This window comes from Tupaia chinensis, unplaced genomic scaffold (genome assembly GCF_000334495.1).
Source record: "Tupaia chinensis unplaced genomic scaffold, TupChi_1.0 Scaffold000578_2, whole genome shotgun sequence".
Lineage (NCBI taxonomy): Eukaryota > Metazoa > Chordata > Mammalia > Scandentia > Tupaiidae > Tupaia > Tupaia belangeri.
Genome location: NW_006160094.1, coordinates 3,661,649 through 3,687,162, shown reverse-complemented (window position 1 = coordinate 3,687,162; position 25,514 = coordinate 3,661,649). Strand labels below are relative to the sequence as shown.

The following is a 25,514-nucleotide window of genomic DNA, read 5'->3' as shown; positions in this document are numbered from 1 at the left end:
GGTTGGGGGATAGCCCCCCCCCCCCCCCCCCGGGGAGGGTGATTTCTTGCTTTCTATCTCTCTCTCTGTCTCTCTGTCTTTCTGGTGAGCGCACACACCCTGTAGCAAATACCTCTTCCCCCAAAAAAAGAAGAAAGAAAGAAAGTGAAGAATGGCTTAGGTCGTGTCCTTACACTCTTCAGAAATGAGATCCCACTGTCTTGTCCCTCCACCCACATAGGCTGAGGGTTTGTTGCGTATGTTTTTGTTAAATGAAATAAATCTGCTTTTAGAGTAGAGTGTCTTAGGAGTCACCTGCCTGAATTCCTTCCAGGTACTGAAGTCCCTTCAGGAAAATCATTGGTAAATGTCACCCGACTCCTTCGTAACTTCTCTCAGCCATTCTCTCAGTACTTCTTAATATTAAGTATTATCTCCCTGCCACCCCACAACATTTTAGCTTCTGAAGCTTCACGTTTCAAGCCAGTTTTATGTGTTTGTCTCTGCGTGTATATGGCTTTATTTTTTGTGTGTTTGGAAAAAGCGAGGTTTTTCCATTGCCAAGAGCTCATCATTCTAATGTTAAAAGTCAGGAGTCCAGAACAGCAGATCCTGTTACTCGATACCATCTGTATCGCTAGCTGTTCATTTCCTCCATCTTTCTTCCTCTTCCAAAGTCAAAATACTCAAGAAAAATCAGAAGCACAAATAATATTTATGTCCCACTGTTCTTGATCATCCTACACAGGGTTTTGCAGTCCTGCAGGTCTGTTCCTTGTTTATTTTCATTACATTATTTTTTACTTAATATTACTCGAAAGAAATTGGTAGAGGCCAGTGAACGTGCTAAATCGAATGAATTTTCAATCAGTAGTGTCTCGTAATCTAACATGCTCACTTCAAGGTTTGTTTAAAAAGATCACTTGTGAAGACAGTTACCCGGTAGGGTTTTACTTCTGGCCCTTTGTCTTCTAAAGTAAATTATAATTTGGTCAAGAACTGAGTTTCTATCACCATGTCTTCCTAATACTTGGTAGCATAGTTCTTTTTATTTTTTGAGTTATTTTATTTCATTTTATTATTATTATTATTTTTAAATTTGACCAGAGGGAGACATGGAGAGAGAGAAAGTGAGAAAGCAAGCTGGCAGGTCTGGGACCTGAACCATGGTTGTCCATGTGGGAATCCCATGCCTTTACCCACCATGCTACCTGCCAACCTTGTTGGCATAGTTCTTTATGGAGAGGGACAGTAATGGACAGATCTGATATTGTGGGCTATTTCAGGCATCATCATTCATCCCACAAATACCGCGCAGTGCTTCCCGGGGCCTTGCCCTCCACAGAGTACTTGTTACGTAAGCAGTGCTGGTGGTAAGAGGTCCTGTCACCTTGTCATCTCCATTTTGGCTTTCTCTGTTTATGACTATTGAACAATTCATTCAAGTCTAATAGCAAATCTGAACATGTCACTGGAATCTAATAAATTGTCAGAGCTGCCTAAAATGGCGTTAATGGGTCAACCCCACACTTGCAGTAACTATCATTGTAGATACGCCATGGCTGACGTCAAGCTTTATTTACTGTGCGTATTGGGATGCTCTCAGCTGCGTTTCATAGAGAAGCCGACTGAGAGCCGATCCAACCATGTAGAAATACTTCGTTTTTTTGTTTTGTTTTGTTTTGTTTTGTAAGAGATTTTTACTGTAGGACACATGCACTTGCTAGAAAGATGGGAAGTGAGAAATCGCTTTGGGTCATAGGAGCCCAGCAATGTAACCATTACGCCATCTGCTCATCCCTCGGAAATACCTTGTCTTAATGTCACTGGGTTCCAGAGTGGGGCAGCTTCCGTGGCCTCACACGATTGTCCAGTACCCGACATCTCTCGTCCCTTCACTTCCTTATCTGGGGTGACTCCAGGGCCCTTGGGTTTTTACTTTCTTCTTCGTGCCTGAAAGAACTAGGGTTCACTCTCCCCAGGCATGGAATGTGTGCACTGAGTCTGCTGTGGCCATTCTTGGTCGAATAGCTTGAACTAAGAAGGCAGTTGGGTGTGTCATCTATAGGTTGATGTGAAGTTCATAATGAATTCACTCCTGGGAGTCAAGTTGCATTTCCTAACTCAGTCAGAGCCCCATTAGGAAAGAGAAAGAGAGAGTCGGATTTTGGATAAGCCACTCACAGAAACCATTGCGGTATCCACAGTAGATCACTTCTCCAGGGAAATGAACCCTAGTGACCAGGTGACTTGCAGTCAACTTTCAGCAGTAAAGGGCTCATGAGGACTAGGTAGAGATATTTATAACAGAAGCTGCAGGACTTTGAGCTTCCACTGAAACCCCAAATCAATTTCTCCATAATCATTAACACATAACTGCCAAATCTTTTCCAAACTTCTTGGTGACACAATCCTCACATGATACTTTCAGAATCAAGGAGTTCATTTGTAACAAGACTAGAATTTTAATGGAGTTATATTTGCTTCTTTTGAAAGCATGGTAATTACGTATGTCTTAATTGTAGAATTAAGCTGCATTAAGAGGAATGAGCAGCTTCGTGCTATATTTTTAAAAGGAAGACTTGAAAGCACCTTACAGGTAACCACACGGAAAGGCAGCTGAGAGTTCAATGCGTGGAGCAGGAGAAAACAAGTCAAAGTGCTGTCCCAGAGAAAGTTCTATGTCTTTGCAAAGAGATCATTGTTTGTTTGTGCAAGCTGTCTGCAAAAAGAAAGCAGATAGGTCCAGCCTGGTGATACAGTTGGTAGCAGATTAACTGCAGTCCTGGCAGCTACGTGGGTTCAGGTCCCCAGGTCGGTCTGAAAACACACAGGGCACGTGTGCACATGGCCGAGGTGCAGAGGAGCTGGAGGACTCAGGAAAGGAGAGGATGGTGTGCTGAGACCCTGCTGAGGGTGTTTCCCTCTCTTTCTCTCATTATGAATAAAATAAAACTTTTAAAAAGGAAAGCCAATACTCTTTAAAGATGATCAAATTTAAAGAGAAGAAAAAATGTACATAGCCTTAAAGTAGTAAATGACCTAAATGTAGGTGTCTGACTCTTTCCTTGTGACTTACTCTCTGAACAGTAGATCAGGCCTGATTGGTGGCATATCGCTAGAACGTTCCTTACTTGCAAATGGTTTATGTGAATATTTCTGTGCTTTCTCTTGTTAAGGGAATCAATATTATGAACTTTATTCTCAAGGTAGTATTAGATGTATAAAGACTGGTTTTAAAACCAAACCTGATGAGTATAGTATTGACCTTGAATACATATGTATTTTTAAACGTTAAGCATGTTTATTTAACCAGTGATTTGAGCTTTTAAAAACAACAGTGTTTTGCATCGGAGCAGGGTACAGTGAGAGACTCATATGTTTTTTTTCTGTCGAATCATTTTAGAGTTTGAAGCATATATAATGCGATATACTAAAAGAACATCTTATGTTTGTACATACGAAGCTACATATTGCTAAATATTTTTAATTAGTTGGCATTCAAACGGATTAGTTAAATCAGTACACCCCTGGAAGAGTTTCCGTGATAATGCATTATCTAAATTGGAGTGTTCAGAAGAAGCACAAAGAATTCTTAAATGTGCAAGTGTCGTTTAAACAGTCCACTTGCTCGAGGCAGGAAACCAAGCCCAGCGTTTGGATTTTATAACACAGGGTTACAAAACCCAGAGTTAATAAATGAGGTAATATCGACTTTTTCCATTTCACCCAGTTTAGAAAACGAGTTGCGTTGCGTACATCAGAAAATTACCATGACTATGGAGAGGATTGGCAGCAGATGTGACTGGAGCATCTCGTGCGTGGTGAAGGCGCTGCCTTCATCGTGTCCCTGAGCCAGGAGCAGACATATGCCCCTTGAACTTCTGCCAAAACTAGTAGGCGGAAACGAACAGAATCGCTCCCGATACTTCCATTCCTGATTTATGATAATGGCTGCTGTGGAAGACTAAGTCGTTTACATTTATTGGACTCATTTTTTTGTTTATAGTTGCAGGCCTTGTAGAGGGCTGTAAAATCCATTGGGCGATACCTACAGCACCAACAGCAGAACGAGGAGGTACCAGGAACCGACGTATCAGCAGCTCCGCCAAGTGCAGGGGCACTCTCTGTGTTAATGTAGCCATGTTGTCTTCCTGGCAGTGCTCCCTGGAGGAGCTTAGAGAATGGGAGTGAGATGTGTAGTCATACTGTGTACAAAGCAGTGAGGCGAGATCGCACCAAGGGCGGCGGAGCTTAGGTGAGGAAGGACCCTATGTGAGAGCTGTAGGTAATTCGCGAGCACTCCTTCATCTGGCTGGGAACACCAAGAGACCTGGGTGGGGAGTGCCTGAAGAGTTTGGAGGATAGAGTTAATAATGATTTGGTCAGGCACCAGCAGGTGACATAATGGTTATTATGTCACTGGACTCCCATATGACTGACAGCAGTTTGAGTCCTGGACCCAGTGGCTTCAAACTCATGCCGGGCACATGTCTGGGCATGCCCAGAATCCTGAGAAGAGAATGGAGGAGAATGGATTGTGGCGTGGTCATCCCTCCTAGGGGGTGACTTCTCGCTTTCTGTCTCTCTATCTCTCTCTGTCTCTCTGGTGAGCGCATGTGCCCTATAGCAAAAGTCTCTTATAAATGAATGAATGAGTGAGTAAATTAATGTAGGCTTGGTCAATTATCCCAAGTTTGAGGCCGCACCTGTTTCCAAGGGTTGAAATGGTGGCTTGAAAGCAGATAGAGCCCAGCATGGTAGGGTACGAGGAAAGATGCCACAACCTCTCTTAGGCTGTATTCTCCCCGGGAGCTTTCATGTGAAGAGACCGCGCATAATTAGCAAGCTTTTGGGCTAGCTGCCCAGAATATTCTTTCTCTGCTCTGTGTGCACCACAAAAAAATGACAGCCTTAACTTAGTGTGAAAAGCATGGGTTTTCCACTGTGTCCATCTAGAAGTTGTCACTGGCTTCCTCTAACAAACATAATATATTACTGTTTATATATTAATTGATAGAGAGGGAGAGAAGAAAGTCCTCTGGAAGCTACAATGTCCTTTGAAGGAGGAAGGAAACATGCAATTTGAATTTAGTCCCCAGGACAGAGGGAGGCCATCCTTTTTAAATCTCTTTCACAAGTTACAGAATTGAATACCACACTGGATTGGTACTAGGTTTCTGAAATGCAGTGCTGACGGGCAATGTACGGGCTCATGCTTTTAACCAATGTTTCTAGAGAAAATACAGTAATCTGTCCCTCGTGTTTTTATGTGCTGTGATAAATAGCTGGCATTTAAAAAGTTAACCGTATCGGGACCAGCAGACGGCGTAATGATTACATCACTGGGCTCCCACGTAGTTGACTGCAGTTCAAATCCAGGACCGGGTGGCTTAAAACTCACACTGGCAGACTCCCACATAGTCGACCACAGTTCCACTCCTGGACCTGGTGGCTTGCTTTCTCACTTTCTCTCTCTTTTCTCTCTGTCCCTCTCTGGTCAAATTAAAATAAATAAATAAATAAAGTTAAATAAAATAATTCTTTAAAACAAAACAAAACAAAACAAACCTTACACTGGTGCTTATGTATGCATGCCCCAAATCCCTAGAGGAGAATGGAGGAGAAGGGATTGTGGCATGGCCATCCCCCCTGGGGGGTGTTTTCTCACTTTCTGCTTCTCTTTCTCTCCAACAATTGCATATGCCCTGTGACAAAAATCTCTCTTTTTTTAAAAAAAAAAGAAAAGTTAACCATATTAATTGGTCATACCTGTGATATTAGGACATCTTTCCAGATTTATGAGTTAGTTGTTTTTTAAAGAATTATTTTATTTGTTATCATTATTTTTAAATTTGACCAGAGAGAGAGAAAAAGGAAACATGAAAAAGCAAGCCGCTAGTTCCAGGACTTGAACCGCTGTTGGTCATGTGGGAGTCCAGTACCTTAACTACTGCTCCTCAGGTTTATGAGTTTGTAATAGAAGAAAACTAAGAGATTGAGATGAACTGTTATTATTATACTGTTGATATTGCATATCACTAATTCAAGTGCCCCTTGCTAGTGAACAGGTAAAATTGAATTGCACTTAAAGATATGTTAACTTTTGGGCTGGCAGGTGGCATGGTGGTTGAGGGCACTGGACTCCCACATGGTTGACCACGGTTCGAGTTCTGGATCTGGCAGCTTGCTTTCTCTCTCTCTCTCTCTCTCACACACACACACTCTCTCTCTCACTCTGTCCCTCTCTGGTCAAATTTAATAAATAAGTCAATAAAGTTAAATAAAATAATTCTTTTAATAAAAGATATGTTAATTTGATTTGGGGGTCAACTCATTGCCAAAGATTGTGAAGAAGCCCAATTGATCTGTTTGGCTCTGTGCTGCAAGAAGTTCAAAAGCCTTGATCCATGGTTTATTTCTCAGTGCTGGGGAAGATGGCCACAAAATTCAAGGAGTACCCTGAAACCGCAGGAATTCTTATTGTATCTGGAAGATAATTTTAGATAGTCTCAGAAATTATTTTTATTTTATCTTTGTAAAAAAGAATTATTTAATTTTATTTATTATTATCATTATTATTTACTTGACCAGAGAGAGTGAGAGAGGGAAAGTGAGAAAGCAAGCTCCCAGGTGCGGGACTCGAATCGCGGTCAGCCATGTGGAAGTCTAGCACCTTAGCCACCATACCACCTGCTGGCCCCTCAACAATTATTTCTGAGAATGGCTGTTACTGTGTGCATCTAAGTTTCTTAGTAGAGAAATTCTTAAAGTCCTTCGAGTAGACGCAAGGCTGCTCTAGTTACAGCAGATCTTTTCTCGGCCAAGTCTGGGGAAGTGAGGTGAAGCATTTACTTGTTTTCAGTGGCATCCACCTCCATTTAGTGCAGTGTGTTGACGGGCCTGCTGAGGTATTCAAAAGCAGAACTTCAGTAGCTTTTACCTACATTGGACGTATGCAATGACAACAAAAAGAAAAGTTACAGAGGTTGTGAAGATCAGTTTTTTATGAACTAAAACACCCTCTCTTTGGGCCAGCTGGTGGAGTGGTGCTTAAGACACTGGATTCCCGCAAGGCCTGTACAGTTCAGGTGGACCCAGTGGCTTGAAAAACACACCAGGCATGTGTGCGTACTTGTCCAAAATTTTGGAAGTGGAAGAGAAGGGATTGTGGTGTGGCCGTCCCCCAAGGCTGCTTTCTCACTTTTCCTCTCCTCTCTCTGCAAAAAAGGAAGGAAGGAAGGAAGGAAGGAAGGAAGGAAGGAAGGAAGGAAGGAAGGAAGGAAAGAAGATAGATTGATCGATCGATCGATCGATCGATCCCCTCTTCCTTGGGCAGAGTTAGGAACCCAAGGAAAGAAGTCCTGTGCCCACACTGGAGCCCTTACTAACGGTGTGCAGCTTAGCAAGGTAACGACGGCAGGAAGCCCTTGAGGCGGGGCTGCTCGTTTTCTCTCTGCGATTTGCAGATACAGGAGATACGGTACACAGGACGCCGTGGCAGGGCCGGGAGCAGCTCAGAGCCAGCAGGGCGGCTGCTCGCCCCTGGGTGGCCATCTTCACCCGTGTGTGGAGCTAGCCAGGTCAGAGCCTCCGTGTACTAATCCTCCAGTTCTGTCCCCAGTTGTTGCCGGCAGCCATCCTGCAGCAAGACATGTGGGAACGCAAAGTTCCCTTGTGTATCTGTTTCCCTCTTTCGGTTGCTGTGCTTCACTGTATTCCTTACCTTATTCTTTGTCCTCCCTTCTCTTCCAAGTGGAAGAAGACACAGAAGAAAGTTCAAGGTCGGGGAGAGAGTCCGTATCCACAGCCAGCGACCAGCCTTCCCACTCTCTGGAAAGACAGATAAACGGAAACCAAGACAGAGGTGATAAGACTGACAGGAAAAAAGACAAAACTGGAAAAGAGAAGAAGAAAGATAGAGAGAAAGAAAAGGATAAAATGAAGGCCAAGAAGGGAATGCTGAAGGGCCTGGGAGACATGTTCAGGTGAGTCCTCGCCCAGACCCCATCAGTCCTCAACACGAAGTGCTCAAGCACAGATATGCAAACACTGCCTTTGAGGGCACCAAACACTGGTTTCCGCTCTCGCCCACTGCCTCTTTCCTCTCTTACTGGTTTTTCAGACCACTGTAGCAACCTCCAAGAAGCTTTCTTCCAGCCAGGCAAATACCTGCTGGGAGGAAGGAGGGATGTCTCTATCTTGGCCCCTTAGTGAAATCCCCAGCGAGACAAAGGACTGTTAAAACAGTGTTTGTTCTCTCTGTGTGTGAACAATGGTTCATTATTTAAATTTAACATAGAGCTCAAGTTAGTGGTAGCATTTAAAGGTTCATTAATAACAAGTCTAATAAAAAGTGTTACAAATAGAACTTCAATTAAGCTGTGTTGATTAATTTAATACTTATTACTTCAGTCTGTAAAGATTTCATTAAATGTAGTCCCTGGCTGTTTCTTGACAGTTGTTTTTGTGTCCCTAAATTATGCTCTCGGATTACTTAGCATATCATGTTTTACAAATCGTGGCTATACAGTGAAAGTGACAAGTTGTTCAGAAGTTGCGCTGAACCTCTCCCATAAATGTTCAGCTCAGGTGATTTATAAGCGTCAGGCATTTAATGTTAAATATAAAGATTGCTTGATTGTTCCATAAATTCAACCCTAAACATATCAAGATGATGGCTTAAAATTGAAAACAGACAGCATCGCCACTTGACTTTTTAAAAAGCAGTTATTTCGCATTATGAATCTCTTCCTTGGAGCATTTTTTTATATTTCCAAATGCGAACAAGAGATTGCATTTTCATAGAATTTCTTGATTTATGATCCCAAGGTTGATCTCAATAACTCAGGGAGCTATAGATAAGCTAGACCTGGAAAGTTGAGGAATCACAGCCCAGCCTAAAGGCCACACAGACAACAGATGTGCTCTGAATCCGAGTCAGGTGCGGGGAAGGAGGGCTGGAGCCCCATACATGTAGGCTTACATTAGCACAAGGCCAGGCCTAGTAGCAGTGGCTGTTTTGTTATTTTTTAGCAGTGATTTTTAGAGTTTATTTCTTCAGAGGGAGAGACAGGCACCTGTAACAGGGTTCTCTCCCCAGTCTCAGCCAGCCCAGATCTCTGGCATGTCCAGAGAGGTCCTGGGATGCAAACCCAGGACTTTCCTCGTGTGGGTCCAGTCACATAAGTGCTGGGCCACCCTCCACCTTGACCCAAGATATCTTTAGATAAGATTGAATTTCTGTTTTCTGATGCTTCAGAACACTGGTATTTTCATAGCGTTTCATTAGGGGTTATTTTTGTTTACATTCTGATCTTTTGGGATGCATTTTCAGCGCGATCATCTTTCTTCATTATATTCCACGTCCAAGAATACTCACAGGATGAAATTGCTCTAACCACCACTTAGTTCAGTGCATGTGCTAGCCAGGAGCTTTTCATTCCATGTATGCAAACTGACAGCTCATACTGGCACCTACATCGTGTGCAGAAGTACGGCTGCTGCCCATCAGTTAAAATTTAAGGAATTTGTACCCCTGTCATCTTTAAATTAGAGAGCGGGAGCTGGGAGGAAACCTCTCAAGACTCATAGAGTCCCTCCAGCTTGAAGCGCGGGCTCCATTCCGGAGCTCTCCTGCAGTCTTGCTGAAAGCTCACAGCTTATTAGTTTGCACTCATGGGCCAGCGTTTATCTGATAGATACACAGCTCTGTCCTAGTCATGGAACAAGAAACAAACAAGCTTGTAGGATCAGCATTGCATTAATTATTAATTATCTTTTTCTGCAACTTGCAACTCCAGAAGAGAGGTCTTTTGGCAGGGCTTTCTATTTGGGATTGGAAGGCTGAGAGTATGCTGGAATGTGTGTTGTTCCCCGGCAACTCCGAAAAGCAACGCGACACAACGTTCTTTCTACTTCAAGTCCCGTGAGACTGCGTGATGCTCTCTGGAGCTGTCAGCCTGTGCGCTGCACCTATAGCCTGGAGTGAAAGCAGCCCATTCAGAATGTCAACACCCTGCATATTCTTGAAAATCAGGTTCTAGGTTCAACTTCAGGGCTTCAGGGGTTTTTCTTATAATTAGGTTACTCTTCCTCCAGTATTTAAGAAAGGCTGATAGGAAATCACAGACAATCACACTGTTTTGGGTACACAGAAACCGTGGCGTACTGGCGTCGGCCCAGTTGTTCAAGTTTCATGAACTTCGCAAACTGGCTGTTAGACACAACCATTGTTAAACATGAAATAAGTCATGTAAGACCGAGGCTGCTCTGTACTCCAGCTTCATATCTTCCTGATTATTCTACTGCATATCACATGCTCTCTGCTTCTGAGGGGGTTCCTTTCTGATGTGCAGGCAGGGTGCTAGCCCTCCACGCTGCGGGCCACTGCACGCTCCACTCCCCACTCCAGGTGCAGGGACATACGTGGGTCACCTCACGTCACCCAGGGCGCGACATTACGCCACAGAAATCTGTGAATTTCACAAAACAGAGCTCTTCTCCCAGGAGAGACCACACCTCCACGTGGAGAAGGTGGCGTGTCCTCAAGCAGAGCTGCAGCACTCGTCCGCTGCGCTTGGGCGTGCTTGTACTCTGAGTGTACCCTGTCCCAGCCCTTTGTGGGGGGGTGACACCCGCCAGCGTTGGCATGGGAAAGTGAGCTGAGGGATCCGTTCAACATGCACTTTCTGTTTTATCGAATGTTGGCTCTTCATCCTCCCTTCACTCATTATATGTCATTGTATTTGAAAAGACTCTTAAAAAAAACTTTAATTTTCTTTCTTTATTATTATTTTGTAATTAAACCAGAGACAGAATGAGTGAAAGAGAGAAAGTGAGAAAGCAAGTCACCAGGTCTGGGACTCAAACCACATTTGACCATGTGGGTGGCCATGCCTCAACCACCATGCCACCTGCTGACCCCTTGAGAAAGACTCTTAATGTATTGTTAGCTCTCTCAGAACTTTGGCCGACTACTGTCCACTGCTTCTGAATCTGATTATTTCGGATGAATATACCCTCAGGTGGCTTTATTTTATCTGTCTGTCTGTCTGTCTACCATCTTTCTATCACCACGGTGGAATACAGTAAGATGTGAAGTTCGTCTTCTCCTGTCTTGTTGTCTTACGGAGACTAGGCGGTGACCCCCAGCACTGCGGTGCTCAGATAGCCTAACCATCCTGTGTGTTGTGTGTACATTTCTTGGTGCAGACTGTAAAGGTTCCAGTGCGGCGGGCCAGTGTGGGCCCGAAGCACAGCGGCAGGGCATGCATGTGTGTGTGCGTGTGTATGGGTGCCCATGGTTTTGTGTCCATTTCGTGAGTCAGATAGCAGAAAGGTGAGGGATGTCAGATACTGGGAGTCTTGCCTCCTAGGTATAGATCGCGGTGTATGAGCTGCTTCTGTGCCGTCTGCTTGAGGAAGTAACTCATGCAGGGTCTCCTCAAAACCAGACTCGCAGCCCACCCTGCCCCACCCAGTCTGCCCCACCCCTGACGCAGACACTGACAGGCACACGCTGTTCCTACCCGTCATTTTTGGTTAAATACAATAAAGGCCAAATAAATGGACCATATTTTAAAAACGCCGCCAGAGGAAATGATGGTACGGTGAGGTGTTTTTACTCAGTGACATATACAGACATGGTTTTCTATTCCACAGATCGAACGGTAGTCACAGAAGTGACTTAATTATTGATAAACAGCTGTAGGAAAGAATATTGTGAGTCCTATGAATCACTCTTTTGTTTATAAATTATGGAGTGTATGAGTGCAAAAGCTGCCTTAGTGCAAGTTTTAAATCACAAATTTAAATCTATAAGGAACCCACTAACAAATATGAAGTGTTTCGTGTTTGTGTGGGTTTCTCCTATACATGTGACGTCTTCTTTCATAATAAGGAGCTCGAATCGCCTTCATTAAAGTGGCCTTAAAGCCAGTAAGTGGCGTGGAGGTTAAGGTTAAGGCACTGGATCCTGCATGGCCGACTGCAGTTCAAGTCCTGGACCCAGAGGCTTGAGAAATACACCAGGCCATGTATGCATGTGTACCCCCAATCAGTCAGTCAGTCAGTCAGTCAGTATAAAAGAAAGAAAGAGGGAGAAAGAAAGGAAGGAAGGACTTCCCACCTAAGAAAGCTGAGTGTGCTTCCAACACAGGCAAGCTGACCTTGGCAGCGCTGTCATTTTTCACCTTTGCAAGGGGCGAAGCAGAGGGTGAGTTGGACGTTTGGAGTCTGTTCAGGTGGCTGGTTTGCAGGTACCTGGCTAGTCCAATTTATACCACAGGCTGTTTCTAGAATTTTACAGTGAGAAGGATTTGTCGCTAACCAGGAACTAATGATGTACTTTAGAAGGAGGTAGATCTCTTCTCTAATGTTTGTTCTTAAAGAAAAGGTAATAGCATTGTTCACCAAAACACTGTGGGCCTTAGTTTCCTCTCCAAATAGAAATAACCAATAAGATTAAGTATTCCTATATTCTCAGATATTAAGAATTTAAAATTATGTGTTCTCTATTTTTCCAGCTCTGGAGTAAGTACAGTTTGAAATTACATTGCTGTAATTTTGGAACTGGTATCATTTTTTTTTTTCTTCTTCTTCTTCTTCTTCTTCTTCTTCTTCTTCTTCTTCTTCTTCTTTTTGGGAGAGGTTTTTGCTATAGCGCATGTGCACTCACCAGAAAGAGAGACAGACAGAGAGACAGAAAGCGAGAAATCACCCCCCAGGGGGGATGGTCACGCCGCAATCCCTTCTCCTCCATTCTCCTCTCGGGATCTTAGGCACGCACGCACACGTGCCCGGCGTGAGTTTAAGCCACCAGGTCCAGGACTTGAACCGCGGTCAACTACATGGGAGTCCAGCAACATAGCCACTACACCAACTGCTGGTCCCAAGAACTGGTATCTTTTGAGTGTCATAGATTTGAGTTTATTTTTTTTTTCCTTAAGGTTTTGCCATAGGGCACTTGTGCTTGCTGGGGAGAAAGAGAGAGACACAGTAAGAGAGAAAGTGAGAGATCACCCCCTGGGGAATGGCCGCACTGCAATCCCTTGTCCTTCCTTCTCCTCCTGGGGCTCTGTTTTCACACTCAGATGTGCCTGGCGTGATTTTCAGACCTCCATGTTTGGACTTGAACTGCAGTAGTCATGTGGGAATCCAGTACCTTAACCACCACACCACCGGCTGGCCCCGAATGTCGTAGCTTCGTTTGTGCTCAAAAACTAATGTTGCTTGCAAGAGACCCTGTTGTACCTGTCCCCGATCTGTGTCTCTGTGGTCCACGTGAGATAGCTGGGAGCCTGTCACCTCAGAAAGCCTAAGCGAAAGTAATGTTCACTATCACCACTGAAAGGGAGCCCTGCAGTGGCATTTAAAGTGCTTTCCTGGGTCTCTGCAGCACGATTTCATTCAGTTCTGTAAGAAGAACTAGATGACTTCGTTTGAAACCTTGTTTGGTCAAAACCAGAGACACTGCTATCCTTTCTTTTTAGAATGCAGTCGTTCTCAGGAATCAGTGATTGTGATCGGGTTTTTAAGCTCAGGGCCGTGACCGGCTCACACATGCAGTGTCTGAGGGAAGCGGCGGGGCCGGCCGTCCCTCCCGCGCGTACTAACTGTGTGTCTGTACCGTGTTTCCTGTTTAGCCTTGCCAAACTGAAGCCCGAGAAGAGATGAGCAGCACAGCACATTCACAACTGTCTTGAGCAGCACACATTGCAAAGTTGCCTTTTTCCCCCTTAAACAAACAATAAATGTCCTTTTAATGAATTCTTAGTGGCTGTTGATGAGTTTTGTTTACGACTTCAGCAGTTCTGATGGTGTAGTCATTTCCATATTCATTTGGAACTTTCTGATGTTGATTTCAAGCCCATGGGTTTAAGTGACTGCTTGCAAGGGCAGACCTGTTTTTCCTACTGTTTGGGATGAGCCCCTTCTCCTGGTAGAAACCGTAGCTGTGGCTGCCGCGTATGGTGCTGCCACGTATGGTCCTCAGTGTGGACTCAGTGCCGTCCAGTTCCCTGAAGTGCCCCACCTTACTGTTTGGGGGCTTGTCTGACGCAGTGACGTGGAGGACACGGCAGGTGGAGAGCTGCAGGGCAGCATGCGGGCGTGTGGGAGGGTACGGCCACCCACCAGGGATGAGACACGGGGACGGAGATGATGACCAGACGGGCCAGTTCGAAAGACTCTTCCTGGCGAAAGTTAGTGCGTGTGTGAGTCACAGCATTTAGTCAAACGTAGCAGTTAGGGAAACAGGTTTATGTCCTTGGATGGGACTGGACCAGCCAGTTTTCCAGTGTGAAGAAGCAGAGCTACCCTGGCTCAGTTGTCCTGAGTCTGGCCAAGACCACCTGTGGCTCGGGCACGCAGTCCTATCGGAATGCTCCAGGGACATGCTCGCCCGGGTCCTGAGCCTGGGCCGGTGCGGGTCAGGCGGCCTGGAGCCTCTCTGCCTTCCTCATAGCCCAGCATTATTCATGGCCCTTCAGGGTCTCAGACAACGCTGTGCTCGCTGTGCTCCGCTAGCTCTGCGTCCTGGGAATGTCAGAATTGCATCCTAATTAAAAATACATGTGAAGAAAAAGAAAAGCATCTACTAAAGGGTGTTGGGAACTGGGCTGGGTGCCTAGGGCAAGGATGTTCTTGGGTCCCGACCAGCTAGCCGATCCAGCTCCACCCTGGCCCGGCCGACCCAGCCTTCACCTGTCTGCTGGGAAGGCGGGAGGCCCGCTACACAGATGTTCTTCCCACATGTCGGGGACAGCACGGCCTGGCACTTCCGTGACTCAGGCAGAAGTGCCGTGGGCATGCATGTGGCCAAGAGTAAGTGGCATCCCAAGCAATCTGCCAGAGTTCAGGAATGCGGTAGAAACGAGCAGACAGAAAACGATGTCCCTCTAACGAACATGGGAACAGTGCCATGACGTGGGCCAGAGAGAACTCAAAAGGAGATTTTGCCCATTTTTGTGTATTTTCTTGTTTGTCACCCGGACACACAACAGCTATGTCGAGGTACACATCCTCGGAGGTGTCTGTGGATGAATCTGGATGTGTAAATCCCGAGGATTTGATGCCCGTGTTTTTTTAATGCGCATCGAAGCAGAGGCTCCCATTTTTAGCACAGGAAAATAAGTGCTGGACTGACCTGTTAGCAAAGACGAGTTCTAGGGTAGCTGGTACTCTATCCTTCAAGTGTTCTTCTTTCCCTTGTTAGCAGTTTTAAGTAGAGAACCCCTGACATCTGCTGCGTTCAAGCTGACTGCCGAGGAAGTCAGAGGAGGTCCACAGCAAGACGGCTGGGCCTCCTGAGACCTTCCCGGCTGTCTTTAATGTGCGTTTTCCGTAGACCAGTGGCGTGCATGCAGAATGGGAGTGTCAAGGGTGACACCTCCTTTCTAGTCTCTGTAAAGCAAACCTTTTCGTAAAAGAAATTTTTGACAGTTCTGAGATGCTAAGTCAATTTCAATTCTAGACTGTGTAGAAAATGGAATCCTTTTTTTTCCTGCAATTGATGTGAAAATTGAAGGCTGGTGACTATTCACTTTCTAATAACCAAGAATAAATAAATACCAGCACACCGCTGGAAAACACACTCAAAGATAGGCCCGGCTGATGACACCAAAGCACATGTGGGAAATAGCCTTCCCGAGTGTTTTATTGGTTACCATTAGGGAGACTATATCTTTTACATTAAATGGAGTGGATCATGTACATGTTGTTCCTAAATGTATTTTTATGAAGCCACAAATTATTATTCGAAAGTAATTGTCTCATCCTTTCAAACATTCTTTTAAAGAATTCACTAGGGCAGTGACCTCTTGCATAATTGAATGTTGGATGGTTTTCTTCTGACCTGTTTAATAATAGCCAATTTAGAAACAAAAGACTAAGTCCAGATTGAATTTCATATCATGGTGAAGTAACCATGTCTCCTGCTAACCCTTCGCCTTGCTTCTCCCTTCCACCTCCCCGCCATAGTTGAGCCACCCACGCTCTGAGCTAGGGCCAAGCCCCTGCAGTGGGTCTGGCCCCCGGGCCTGTCCAAGGCACTGCTCTGCCAGTCCTTTCTTCTCCTGTGTTGTCACTGATTGCTCCTCGGGCCCGGGTCACTCAGCCTGTCCTAGGCCATGTCATTACCTCCTCCTCTTAGAAGTCCCTCTGAGCCCTGCCCGTCCTTCCAGCTGCGTGCTCATTCTCATGCTCTTCACAGCACACCCTTCGGTAAATTTGTATTTGCTGTCCCCAGTCGCCCATGCTCTCTTGGACTCTCTCAATGAATCCTTTATCCCTCTTCACTCCACCTGCTCCTGTCCAGGTCACCTGCCACCTCGTCGCTGGGAAGTCCCTGTCCACTCTCATCCCTTGTCTTGGCTCGCCAGAGCACCAGGCTGGTGGCTCCCTGCTCCTGCTGATAGCCTTCGCCATGCCGCTCTCCTCGCTCCTCTGTGTCCTTGGCGAATTCCCGGCCACGCACCGTCCTCCGGCTGTGGGAGTCCCCCAGGGCTTACTTGTAGTCTTGTCATTTTCCCTTTGGTAGCAGACGTCCCTAGGAAGCAGGGCCTTGGTCTCCAACACAGACTGCAGACAGGCGATCCCCCTTCTCTGAATTCTGCGCTTCGTGATTGTGACACCGTGCTCAGTGAAGCTGCATGCTCCCGGACTGGTGTTTGCCCAGCACGGATCCTCTCGGCCTCCCTGTCGGGATGACGGCAGCTTTGTCTTTTCGGTCGCTTCGGTGCAAAGCCTTGATGCACCCCGGGACTCCCGCTTTGCCCTCACACCCCACACTTGGTTTACTGATGTCCGAAAGCTGAGGCCAGTGTGGTCTGTGTTCACTGCACACCCATAACCCCCCGCGGTGTCTGCCTTCACTCTGTCGCCATCAGCGTTCACTCTGAGCCCCAGCATCCTCCCCCCAGCGTTGGCAGTGGCTCCCCGACTGCGCTCTATTCCCACCCGCTTCCCGACAGCGCATGCACCACCCCCGCAGTCAGAAACTGGGCAGTGGGAAAGTCGTAACGCGTTTTTGCATAGAAAAACATGGAAAATATGGCATACGTTTCCCTCCCTGTTCAACCCCCCGGTAGCCTTCCAAGTCACCAAGGTTAGAGCAGCACCCTCACCGTCACCTGTCGGGCTCCGCAGGGCTCACCCCTCCAGCCTCTCTGACCCCCATCCTGACTTCACCTGAACGCAGCTGGCGGCCTTGCCCTGCACCTGCACATCCGCAAGAAGAGCCGTCGTCCTCGCTCAGCCTTCTGCCCGGGTCCCTGGGCCCACTCCTGCGTCTTTAGCACCTTTACTCAAGGGCCAGCTTTCAGGGGTCTGTCCAGAACCGCAGCCTGGGCTCCTGCCCCTCGGCACTGCCTGGCCTGTTTTGCCATTGTTTTCCTCACTTGCACTTACAACTTGTGGAGTGAGTGGTAAACCTAAGATGTGATATGTGGTGGTTCCTTTTACTTTTTTTTTTTTTGGAAAGTTTTTTGCTATAGGGCGCATGTGCCCTATATAGCGAGAAATCACCCCCCAAGGATGGCCACGCTGCAATCCCTTCTCCTCCATTCTCCTCTTGGGATCTTGGGCATGCACACACATGTGCCTGGCGTGAGTTTAAGCCACCGAGTCCTGGACTCCAACTGAGGTTGACTACATGGGAGTTCAGCAACATAGCCATTATGCTAACTGCTGGTCCCTGTGGTTATTTTTTGTTTGTTTTGTTTTGGTTTCTAGTTTGTTTGTTTTCTACGAATTATTTTATTTAACTTTATTTATTTATTTAAATTTGACCAGAGAGGGTTCAGAGAGAGAAAGCCGCCAGATCTGGTTCTCGAACCAAAGTTGGCCATATGAGAGTCCAGCACCCTTAACCACCACGCCACCTACCGCCTCCCTCTTTTTTAAAGTTGATTTGTTTCTTCTATGAACAAGAATGAGAGAGAGAAGCAGCACCCCCACACAGCCTTGATGCCACGGACCACCCCCAGCTAGAGCCGCGCTGGGTCGTGGAGGTCTCTAGACATGAACCCTGAAACCTCTTGGTGGGTAACCTCCCAGCTGTGCCACCAGGCTGCTCCTGTTTGGCATAATAATGAGGGGACAGGAGTGGGGAGTATTAACCCTTCGTTGCCTGCTATTGGGTCATTAGAAAAGTCATGACACATTTTTCTCTGTAAAATGCACCCTGACTTTGAGCCTGTATTTCCCTGCAAAGCTGCCTGCATGTGACCAGTGCCCACATCCCTCAGAGGCCAGCCTCTGCTTGTATTTGAGGCCTCACCAGAGCCTTGCAAGGCCTCTCTGCCTTCCGGTCAGGGCCTGCTGGAAATGCAGGGGTAAACAGGACCTCAGTAGCCCTCAGCCAATGGCTCCCCAAAACCGGCATCAAAGAACCCCGACTCCCATGGCCCTAAGGTTTAGAACACCAAGGCTTCAGTTCTACAGCTGTGGCCCTGAAACGGATCAGGCCGGAAGCCTGGCAGCATCGGGAGCCCCTCCCCACACCCATGGCCATGGTGATCCACAGCTTCGCAGCCCTGGAGGTGGACAGCAGCTCTGGGCCCAGAGCTCCGTGGGAGTGAGCCCCACCTGCCGGCGGGGTAACCAACACCCCTTTCTGCATCTTCTGTCCTGGCACCAATTCCTGCCCTGAGCCCTTGAAATTCAGGCTAGGACACTAAGTGTTGTGGACTTACGAGACCGTAAATACAACACATGGAGTGAGTGGTGAACAGCACACGTGAGAAACTCCGCCTGCAGCGGCTTCGCCATTTACTCAGTTACCGTCCTGCGCAGAGGAGGAGTCACCGCCACAACCTGCCTTACGTACGGACGTGCCTGTGGCTGAGGGACGGTCCCCAAAGAGCAGCCTTTTCGTGCTCCATAGATCTACAACACGGTTTTTGGTTTGTTGTGAAGCTGCCATTTTCTCTACTAGAAACCATAAACGATTGTAAGCATCTTCTGTTACAGCAGACTAACAAAAACGAGGACGCTACTGCCCGATGAAGTCCTTCACCTTGCGCAGTTCCCAGCTTCCAGGAGTGTGTGGTTGAGGGGAGTCAAGCGAGGAGCGAGTGTTGTCGTTGTCCTATTAACGTCCTCCTCAGCCTCGACACATCAGGTTCCAGATGTGTAAGTTCCGTCACAGAGGCCAGAGCTTTGCTCTCGCTCCTGACAAGCCTTGTGAGCCACAGCTGCGGAGGCGCTGGCGGTCCTGGCAGCTTGCAGACAAGCCTCTGTCTCTCCAATAGGGGGCGCTCTGGGGCTTCCTCTGACCCCCTCCTTCCCAGCTGGTGTTCACACAGTGCCCAGGCACCTGCCACCCAGCCCAGCACAGCCAAGCCCAGCCTGGGCCGGCCGGGGCCAGGAGTCTTCCTACACGTGCTGGTAAGATGAGGTGTGGTTTGATGGGGTGATGACAGCCTCACCTCCTTAGTTTCTCCTCCCCTAACATTTACATTTATTGGGTGGTTGGAAAAGTCATGACATGTTTTTGCATAGAAAAACACAGATGTATCATGACTTTTCTGGCAACCCAATATATTGTAACTTACGTTTCTTCTACAGTGGAGTAGCTCTCCATCTTTGGTTATGTACAGATTGTAGTCACTTGAACAAATGGAGCGGGGGACAGCCTTCCATTCTCTGTCCATGGCAAGGAGCCACCACTGTGGAGTGAGCCAGACTGATGGAAACCAACTACAAAACCCCTCTCCTGCTCTGTTAGGGTTCCTCCACTTCCACCCTTTTAGTTCACGTGGAGGGTTCCCCACTGTCACTTCTTGGCCTGTATTTCTGGTTTCGCTGGGTGACATGCTTGTCGTTGTGAGGTGTTCCCCGTTTAGCTTACTGTGTGTGCCGCACGGCAGCCAGCTGTTGGCCCTCGCGTGTCCGTACCACTGGCCACTGCCAATGGTGTATTCTCACAGACCCAGGGAATCCTCAGGCTTATTCTTGGCTCTGCTCTATGGACTAGAAACTAAAACTCAAAGGTCAGAAGTGGTGCGCCGACTTGCAGAGGTCCCACCATGATGGAGCTGCACGGCCTCGACCTGGTCCCGCTCCGGCCGTGACCCCCTAGTGTGCTGTCCCAGCTGCGCCTCCCTGGGCCCCGGGAGGCCTCCTGCCCTACTCCTGAGTGGCGCCTCGATTGCTGTGACGTGCGTCAGAGACACGGCGCTGCTGTCGCGTGTGTGGTGGAACTCCACTTCCTGACGCTCGCTCGGAAATGGGCAAGTTGGCGGCTCTGGTGGGTTTCTCTGCCTGTGAACTTTTTTCTCTCCAAAACAATTCATACGGATTTCATTGCTAGTTTTAAAATGACCAACTTCCACGTCCTACCCTTTTTCTCTAACCGTCGAGCCTGGCTCTTTACATGATGGCTGTGTTCCCTCCAGAACACTGACGATGACTTGGAAAATGCTAGCTTCCCTGAAGCTCTCTTCTTTCAGGCTGACCTTACAGCCGACTGATGCTCTGACTTTTCCTGGTTGTGTTTTGGGCCTCAGGTCTTGCTCCACACTATTTAAGTAGCTGCAAAGAGGTTCCTGTTCCCCGGTCACCTTTGCAGTCTTCACTCCTCTGCTCAGTCTTCTTCCCTGCGTCATCATCACCCTAGCCTGTGCCTCGTCAGGGCTGCTCAGATCTTGAAGTTGCCTGACCTTGGCTGTTCCAGGGACTTCCCTCCTCTCTTAGGGTTCTTCTCCTTGGGGGGCTGTTGCACTCAGGTCTTCTGCCTCCCATCTGTCTGGGGTCCTCAGATCTGTGCATTGTCGATTTCTACCCTCTGCTGCTTATAGGGAAATAAACATGTGTTTTCATAACTGATTTTCGTCACCAGAATAGCATCCCACGTTGGAGCCAGCCGGGGCATGGCAGTTAAAGCAGTTGGGTCCCACATGGCTGACTGCGTGGTTCAAGTCCCAGACTCAGGGACTGAAGAAACACCCCAGGCATGTGTGCATGCCCGAAGTCCTGAAAGGAGGGAGAGAAGGGATTGCGGTGTGGCCGTGCGTCATAGAGAGCGCTTTCTCACTTTATGTCTGTCCCTCTCACCAGCACACACACCCAAACTGGCAAAAATAAAATAAAAACAAATGACCAAAACCAAAACAAAACAAAAAACAAAAACCATCCCCAAATAGAAGGATTTAACTTTCTGAATTTTAGAATGGTTTTCCTTCCTTTTTAAAATTTTTATCTCGGGACCAGCAGATGGCATAATAATTATGTCGCTGGACTCCCACATTGTTCACTGTGGTTTCAGTCATGGACCCAGCGACTTAAAATTCACACCAGGTGCATGTGTGTGCATGCCCCAAATCTCTGAGAGGACAATGGAGGAGAAGGAATTGCAGTGTGCCTCCCCCGGGTGTGTGTGTGTGTGTGTGTATGTGTTTGCTTCTTGTCTCTCTGTCTCTCTCTGTGTCTCTGGTGAGCACATGTACTCTATAGCAAAAATCTCTTTAAATTTTTTTAGCTCATTTTTTGGGCAAGTGCTGAAAATTTTTTTTTTTTTTTTTTTGAATGATGGAATTGGTGATATCTACTTACGTCGTCTCTGTCCAGGTAGGTTGACTCTGGAGCAGTTAGCAGTTAGCTTGGAGAAAGTGAACTTCATCCCTAGCAGGATGGCATTTTCCTCTGGTGTTCTCTCTACCAGACACCAGCCGCCGTGCCCTGCGTCATAGTAATCCAATGCAGAGCCCTTTGTGGCCTCCTGAGCCGTCCGCCCATGCCAGGGCAAAGGCCATTGTCCTTAAACAACCTTAGTTAGATGATCACTGGGTTCAGGTGTGGTGTTTGCAAATGAGCAGTAAACCTCCTGGTGGGCAGTCATGGCCCAGCGCTTAACATGAGTGTCCCATTAAAGATTAATTTCAGCTGCTCCTTTGCAAATTGGCGTTGCTCTGGAGCCAGGCAGTCTTAGGAAGTATTGCCTGATTCTGAGCTTCCCAGGTAGGAAGGGCTCTCCTCTGGGGTGGGGCGGGCCTTCCCCAGCTGCTTCTCAGGGAGCAGCCTGCTCTCTCAGGTGTCCAACCTGCTTCCATCCCATCCTGTCAGCTGTGGTCTGACGAGGCTCTTGAGCGAGCACAGTAGAGATGCCGCCATGTAAGATCTCACCTGCTTTTACTCACACACGCAGTTCCCCAAGCAGGAAAATAACTTCTGTTGTACTGTTCACCTGGCAAAAATCATTTTTAATGATGAGCAGATGGGTTTTATTTTTCAAGCCTGGTTATGGGGTGTGTGTGTGTGTTTAGTAATTATGAGTTAAAACCACTCACTTCATACATTCAGCCCGTACTTACAAGTCCTTACCGGAGCACCTGCTGCGTCTGGGCAGGTGTGAGGTGTCGGGGATGCGGGGGGCTACAGCTGAGAGTCGAGAGTCCAATCCCAATGGCCTCAGGGAAGGGGGATGTGGGACTTGGTCGGAAACCTGCGGCAGGGGGCCTGGCCCCGAGCAGTCGGAGTCGGCCTTCCTGCAGACAGTGTAAGGCTACTGAGGTCAAAGGTGTGCTGAATCTATCTGAAGGTGGTGTTGAGGGGGCGTGCGTGAAGCCCGAAGGCGGCTGAGAGGTGGCCTGGCCCCTCATAGATGACTCGTGGTAGAGAGGCCAACCTTAATCCTGAAGACAGTGGGCAGACATGCAAGAAAATGGCTTGATAAAATGAGCAATTTCTAGGAAATTAGAAGATTGCTCTCTGGGTCAGCAAGTAGCATGGCGGTTGAGCTGACTGGATCCCACATGGCCAACTGTGTGTTTTGCGTTCTGGACCAGCGACTTGAAAAATATTCCTGGTGTTTGTGCCTGCATGGCCAATCCTGAGAGGAGATGGAGGAGAAGGGATTGCCGCATGGCCATTCCTGGCCGAGGGGTGATTTCTCACTTTCTCTTTCTCTCTCTTTTGCTCTCTCCCCGGCAAGTGTGTGTACCCTGTAGCAAAAACTAAAAAAAAAAAAAAAAAAAAGAAAAGAAAAGAAAAGAAAAACAAAAAGATTGGTCTATCCGCTGCATTTAGAGAGACTCAGAAGAGCGGGTTGGAATGATGCGGAGCCTCCTCTGTCTGGTAGCTGTTGTCAAAGTCGTGTCTAGATGCATGGTGGCCATGGGTTGGAGACAGCCTGGTTCTCAGGTGGAATCTAGGGGCCTTGCTTATTTGGTCTGATGCTAAAGTGAGGGAGGAGGAGCAGTAGGTCGTAGTCCCCACCCTGCTGGCCTGATCAGCTGGGTGGACAGTCACACGCTGACCAGAAAGCACTGGGGAGGATTGTGTTTGGGGCAAACGTGACTGGCTGAATCTGAGGCGTCTGTGACCAACTGGGTGCCAAGCACTGGCAGATGACCGATTTGGAAGTCAGGGGCTTGGAAGCAGCGCTTAGACTCAGATGATTAATGGGGGGCTGTCTGGGAAGTGTGTGCCCAGGGAAGCAGCAGCGCTAAGGCCATGGGTATGAGGCCCCTTCAAATTCAGGGACAGCTCATAGTGGGGTGGGGTAGAAGGAGGTCTGCTGACCAGGAGAGGCCTCTGGAGGGCAGAGGAGAAGAGCTGGAAGAGTATTGTCATCTAAGCCATTAAAACGAGCGGGCGTTTTTCATGAGCTGGAATGGTGCGAGTCACGGTGCCCCTGCAGACGGGCAGAGCGAGTCCTGGCCTGGCCCGCCTGCGTGGGAGTGAGCAGCGGGCGGGCGTCACGGGACCGTTTGGACTGGACACGCCGTGCTCGTGTTTCCGCTCAGCGCCAGTGCAGGTGGACTCCCGATGGCAGAGTTTGCTCCAGGGTAAGGGTAGCACATATTAGTTGCTGTGTTAGGGAGCAGAGCTTTTCCCCACCGCTCCCAGACAGGACCTGTGCCTGGTTTCCACGTTCCTGAACGGTAGCAGTGCCGTCCTCAGTGACACGCTGGTCCCAGTTGCAGCTCTCCTCAAAGGATCATGGAACAGAATACAAAGGATTCACTTTTAAATAAAGTCTTACGGAAATACAACCCGGAGGAAAGGAGCGTGAGCTGAGGGCTGGCTTTGCTGCGCCGGCTCACTCCTGACCTCAGCATGGGGGTTCGGCCCTGGCCGTCCGTCTGCCTTTGTCTTCCGCGCTGTGCTGGCCCTCGTGGTGCTGCGGAGTACGCGACTGTCCAGACACAGACTGAGGGTCCTGCCGGCCTCAATGACTCTCGCCCACCTCCTTCCAGCCGTCCCTCATGTCACAAAACAAGAAAAGCTCTTAGGGCTGATCAATAGCTAGTTGATTTCATCAGAGAGTCAGCTTTAAAATGACCTTTTGTGAAAAACTTTTAAAATATATCATACTGGTGGCCAGCAGGTGGCATGGTGGTTGAGGCACTGGAGTGCCACATACCCAACTGTGGTTGTAGTCCCAGATCTGGCAACTTGACACTAACACCAGATGTACGTGTGTTCCTAAAATCCCAGGAAGAGAATGATGGAGAGGGGATTGCAGTGTGGCCATCCCTCTGGGGGGTGATTTCTCACTTTCCCTCCGTCTATCTCTGTCTCTCTACAATGAGCACATGTGCCCCTATAGCAAAAAAAAAAAAAAAAAGAAATTAAAAGATAAAAATCAAAATTATTGTACCATTTAACCTTATGCTCATAATCAGGATTCTTCAGTCTGTACTTTTGGAGGGAGGGTATGACCTTTATTGAGCTTGTCCACCAGCGTGGATGTAATGTCTGAGCAAAATCAAATATTTGTTACTATAACGTCTGCAGCACAATTAAAATCCAAATTATTTTTTAAGAGAGATTTTTGCTACAGGGCATGTGTGCTCTCCAGAGACAGAGAAACAGAAATCAAGAAATCATCCCCCAGGGGGCATGTCCATACCAAAGTCCCTTCTCCTTCATTCTCCTTTTTGGATCTGGGGTACACACACACATGTTTCTAGCGTGAGTTTAAGCCACTGGGTCTGGGACTTGAACTGTGGGTGACTATGTGGGAGTCTAGCAATGTAAGCATTATGCCATCTGCTATTCCTCCTTAATTTTTTTTTTTTAATTTTTTTGGAGAGGGCGCATGTGCTCGCCAGACAGAGACAGAGAGAGAGAAAGCAAGAAATCACCCCCTAGGGGGATGGCCACGCTGCAATCCCTTCTCCTCCATTCTCTTCTCGAGATCTTGGGCACGCACACACACACACCCAGTGTGAATTTAAGCCACCGGGTCTGGGACACGAACCGTGGTCAACTACATGGGAGTCCAGCGACATAGCCATTATGCTAACAGGTGGTCCCCCAGATGTTTTTTTTAAACGAGTCAACTCAGTCAAACCAAACTTTGGAATCAATAGCTTCTTTGGAGCCATATTTAAATATGGCTGAGACTCAAAAGCAGAAATTTGGGAGAACCAGCAGTTAACGTAATGGCTATGTCGCTGGACTCCCAACGTAGTCGACCGCGGTTCGCGTCCCGGACCTGGTGGCTTAGAACTCACGCCGGGCATGTGTGTGTGCATGCCCAAGATCCCGAGAGAATGGAGGAGAAGGGATTGCAGCGTGACCATCCC

General features: G+C 47.7%; 2 protein-coding genes across 24 annotated transcripts in view; one reads left to right on the top strand and one right to left on the bottom strand.

The window, feature by feature from the left end:
• PARD3 (par-3 family cell polarity regulator) overlaps nucleotides 1-25,514 on the top strand; it is a 611,947-nt gene that overhangs the window by 369,786 nt on the left and 216,647 nt on the right. For 20 of the 23 annotated variants that reach the window (XM_006158308.2, XM_006158309.2, XM_014591497.1 and 17 more), the window contains one exon: nucleotides 7,736-7,967. In XM_006158308.2, coding sequence (XP_006158370.1) covers nucleotides 7,736-7,967 — 232 coding nt within the window. Of the gene's footprint in view, nucleotides 1-7,735; nucleotides 7,968-13,625; nucleotides 13,750-25,514 lie in introns of those variants that run through there. The other 3 variants (XM_014591500.1, XM_014591499.1, XM_014591498.2) reach the window with 1 other exon arrangement.
• LOC114009635 (uncharacterized) overlaps nucleotides 23,166-25,514 on the bottom strand; it is a 3,480-nt gene continuing 1,131 nt past the window's right edge. The window contains exon 3 of the mRNA XM_027775626.1: nucleotides 23,166-24,185. Coding sequence (XP_027631427.1) covers nucleotides 23,962-24,185 — 224 coding nt within the window. The 3' untranslated portion in view covers nucleotides 23,166-23,961. The remainder of the gene's footprint in view (nucleotides 24,186-25,514) is intronic.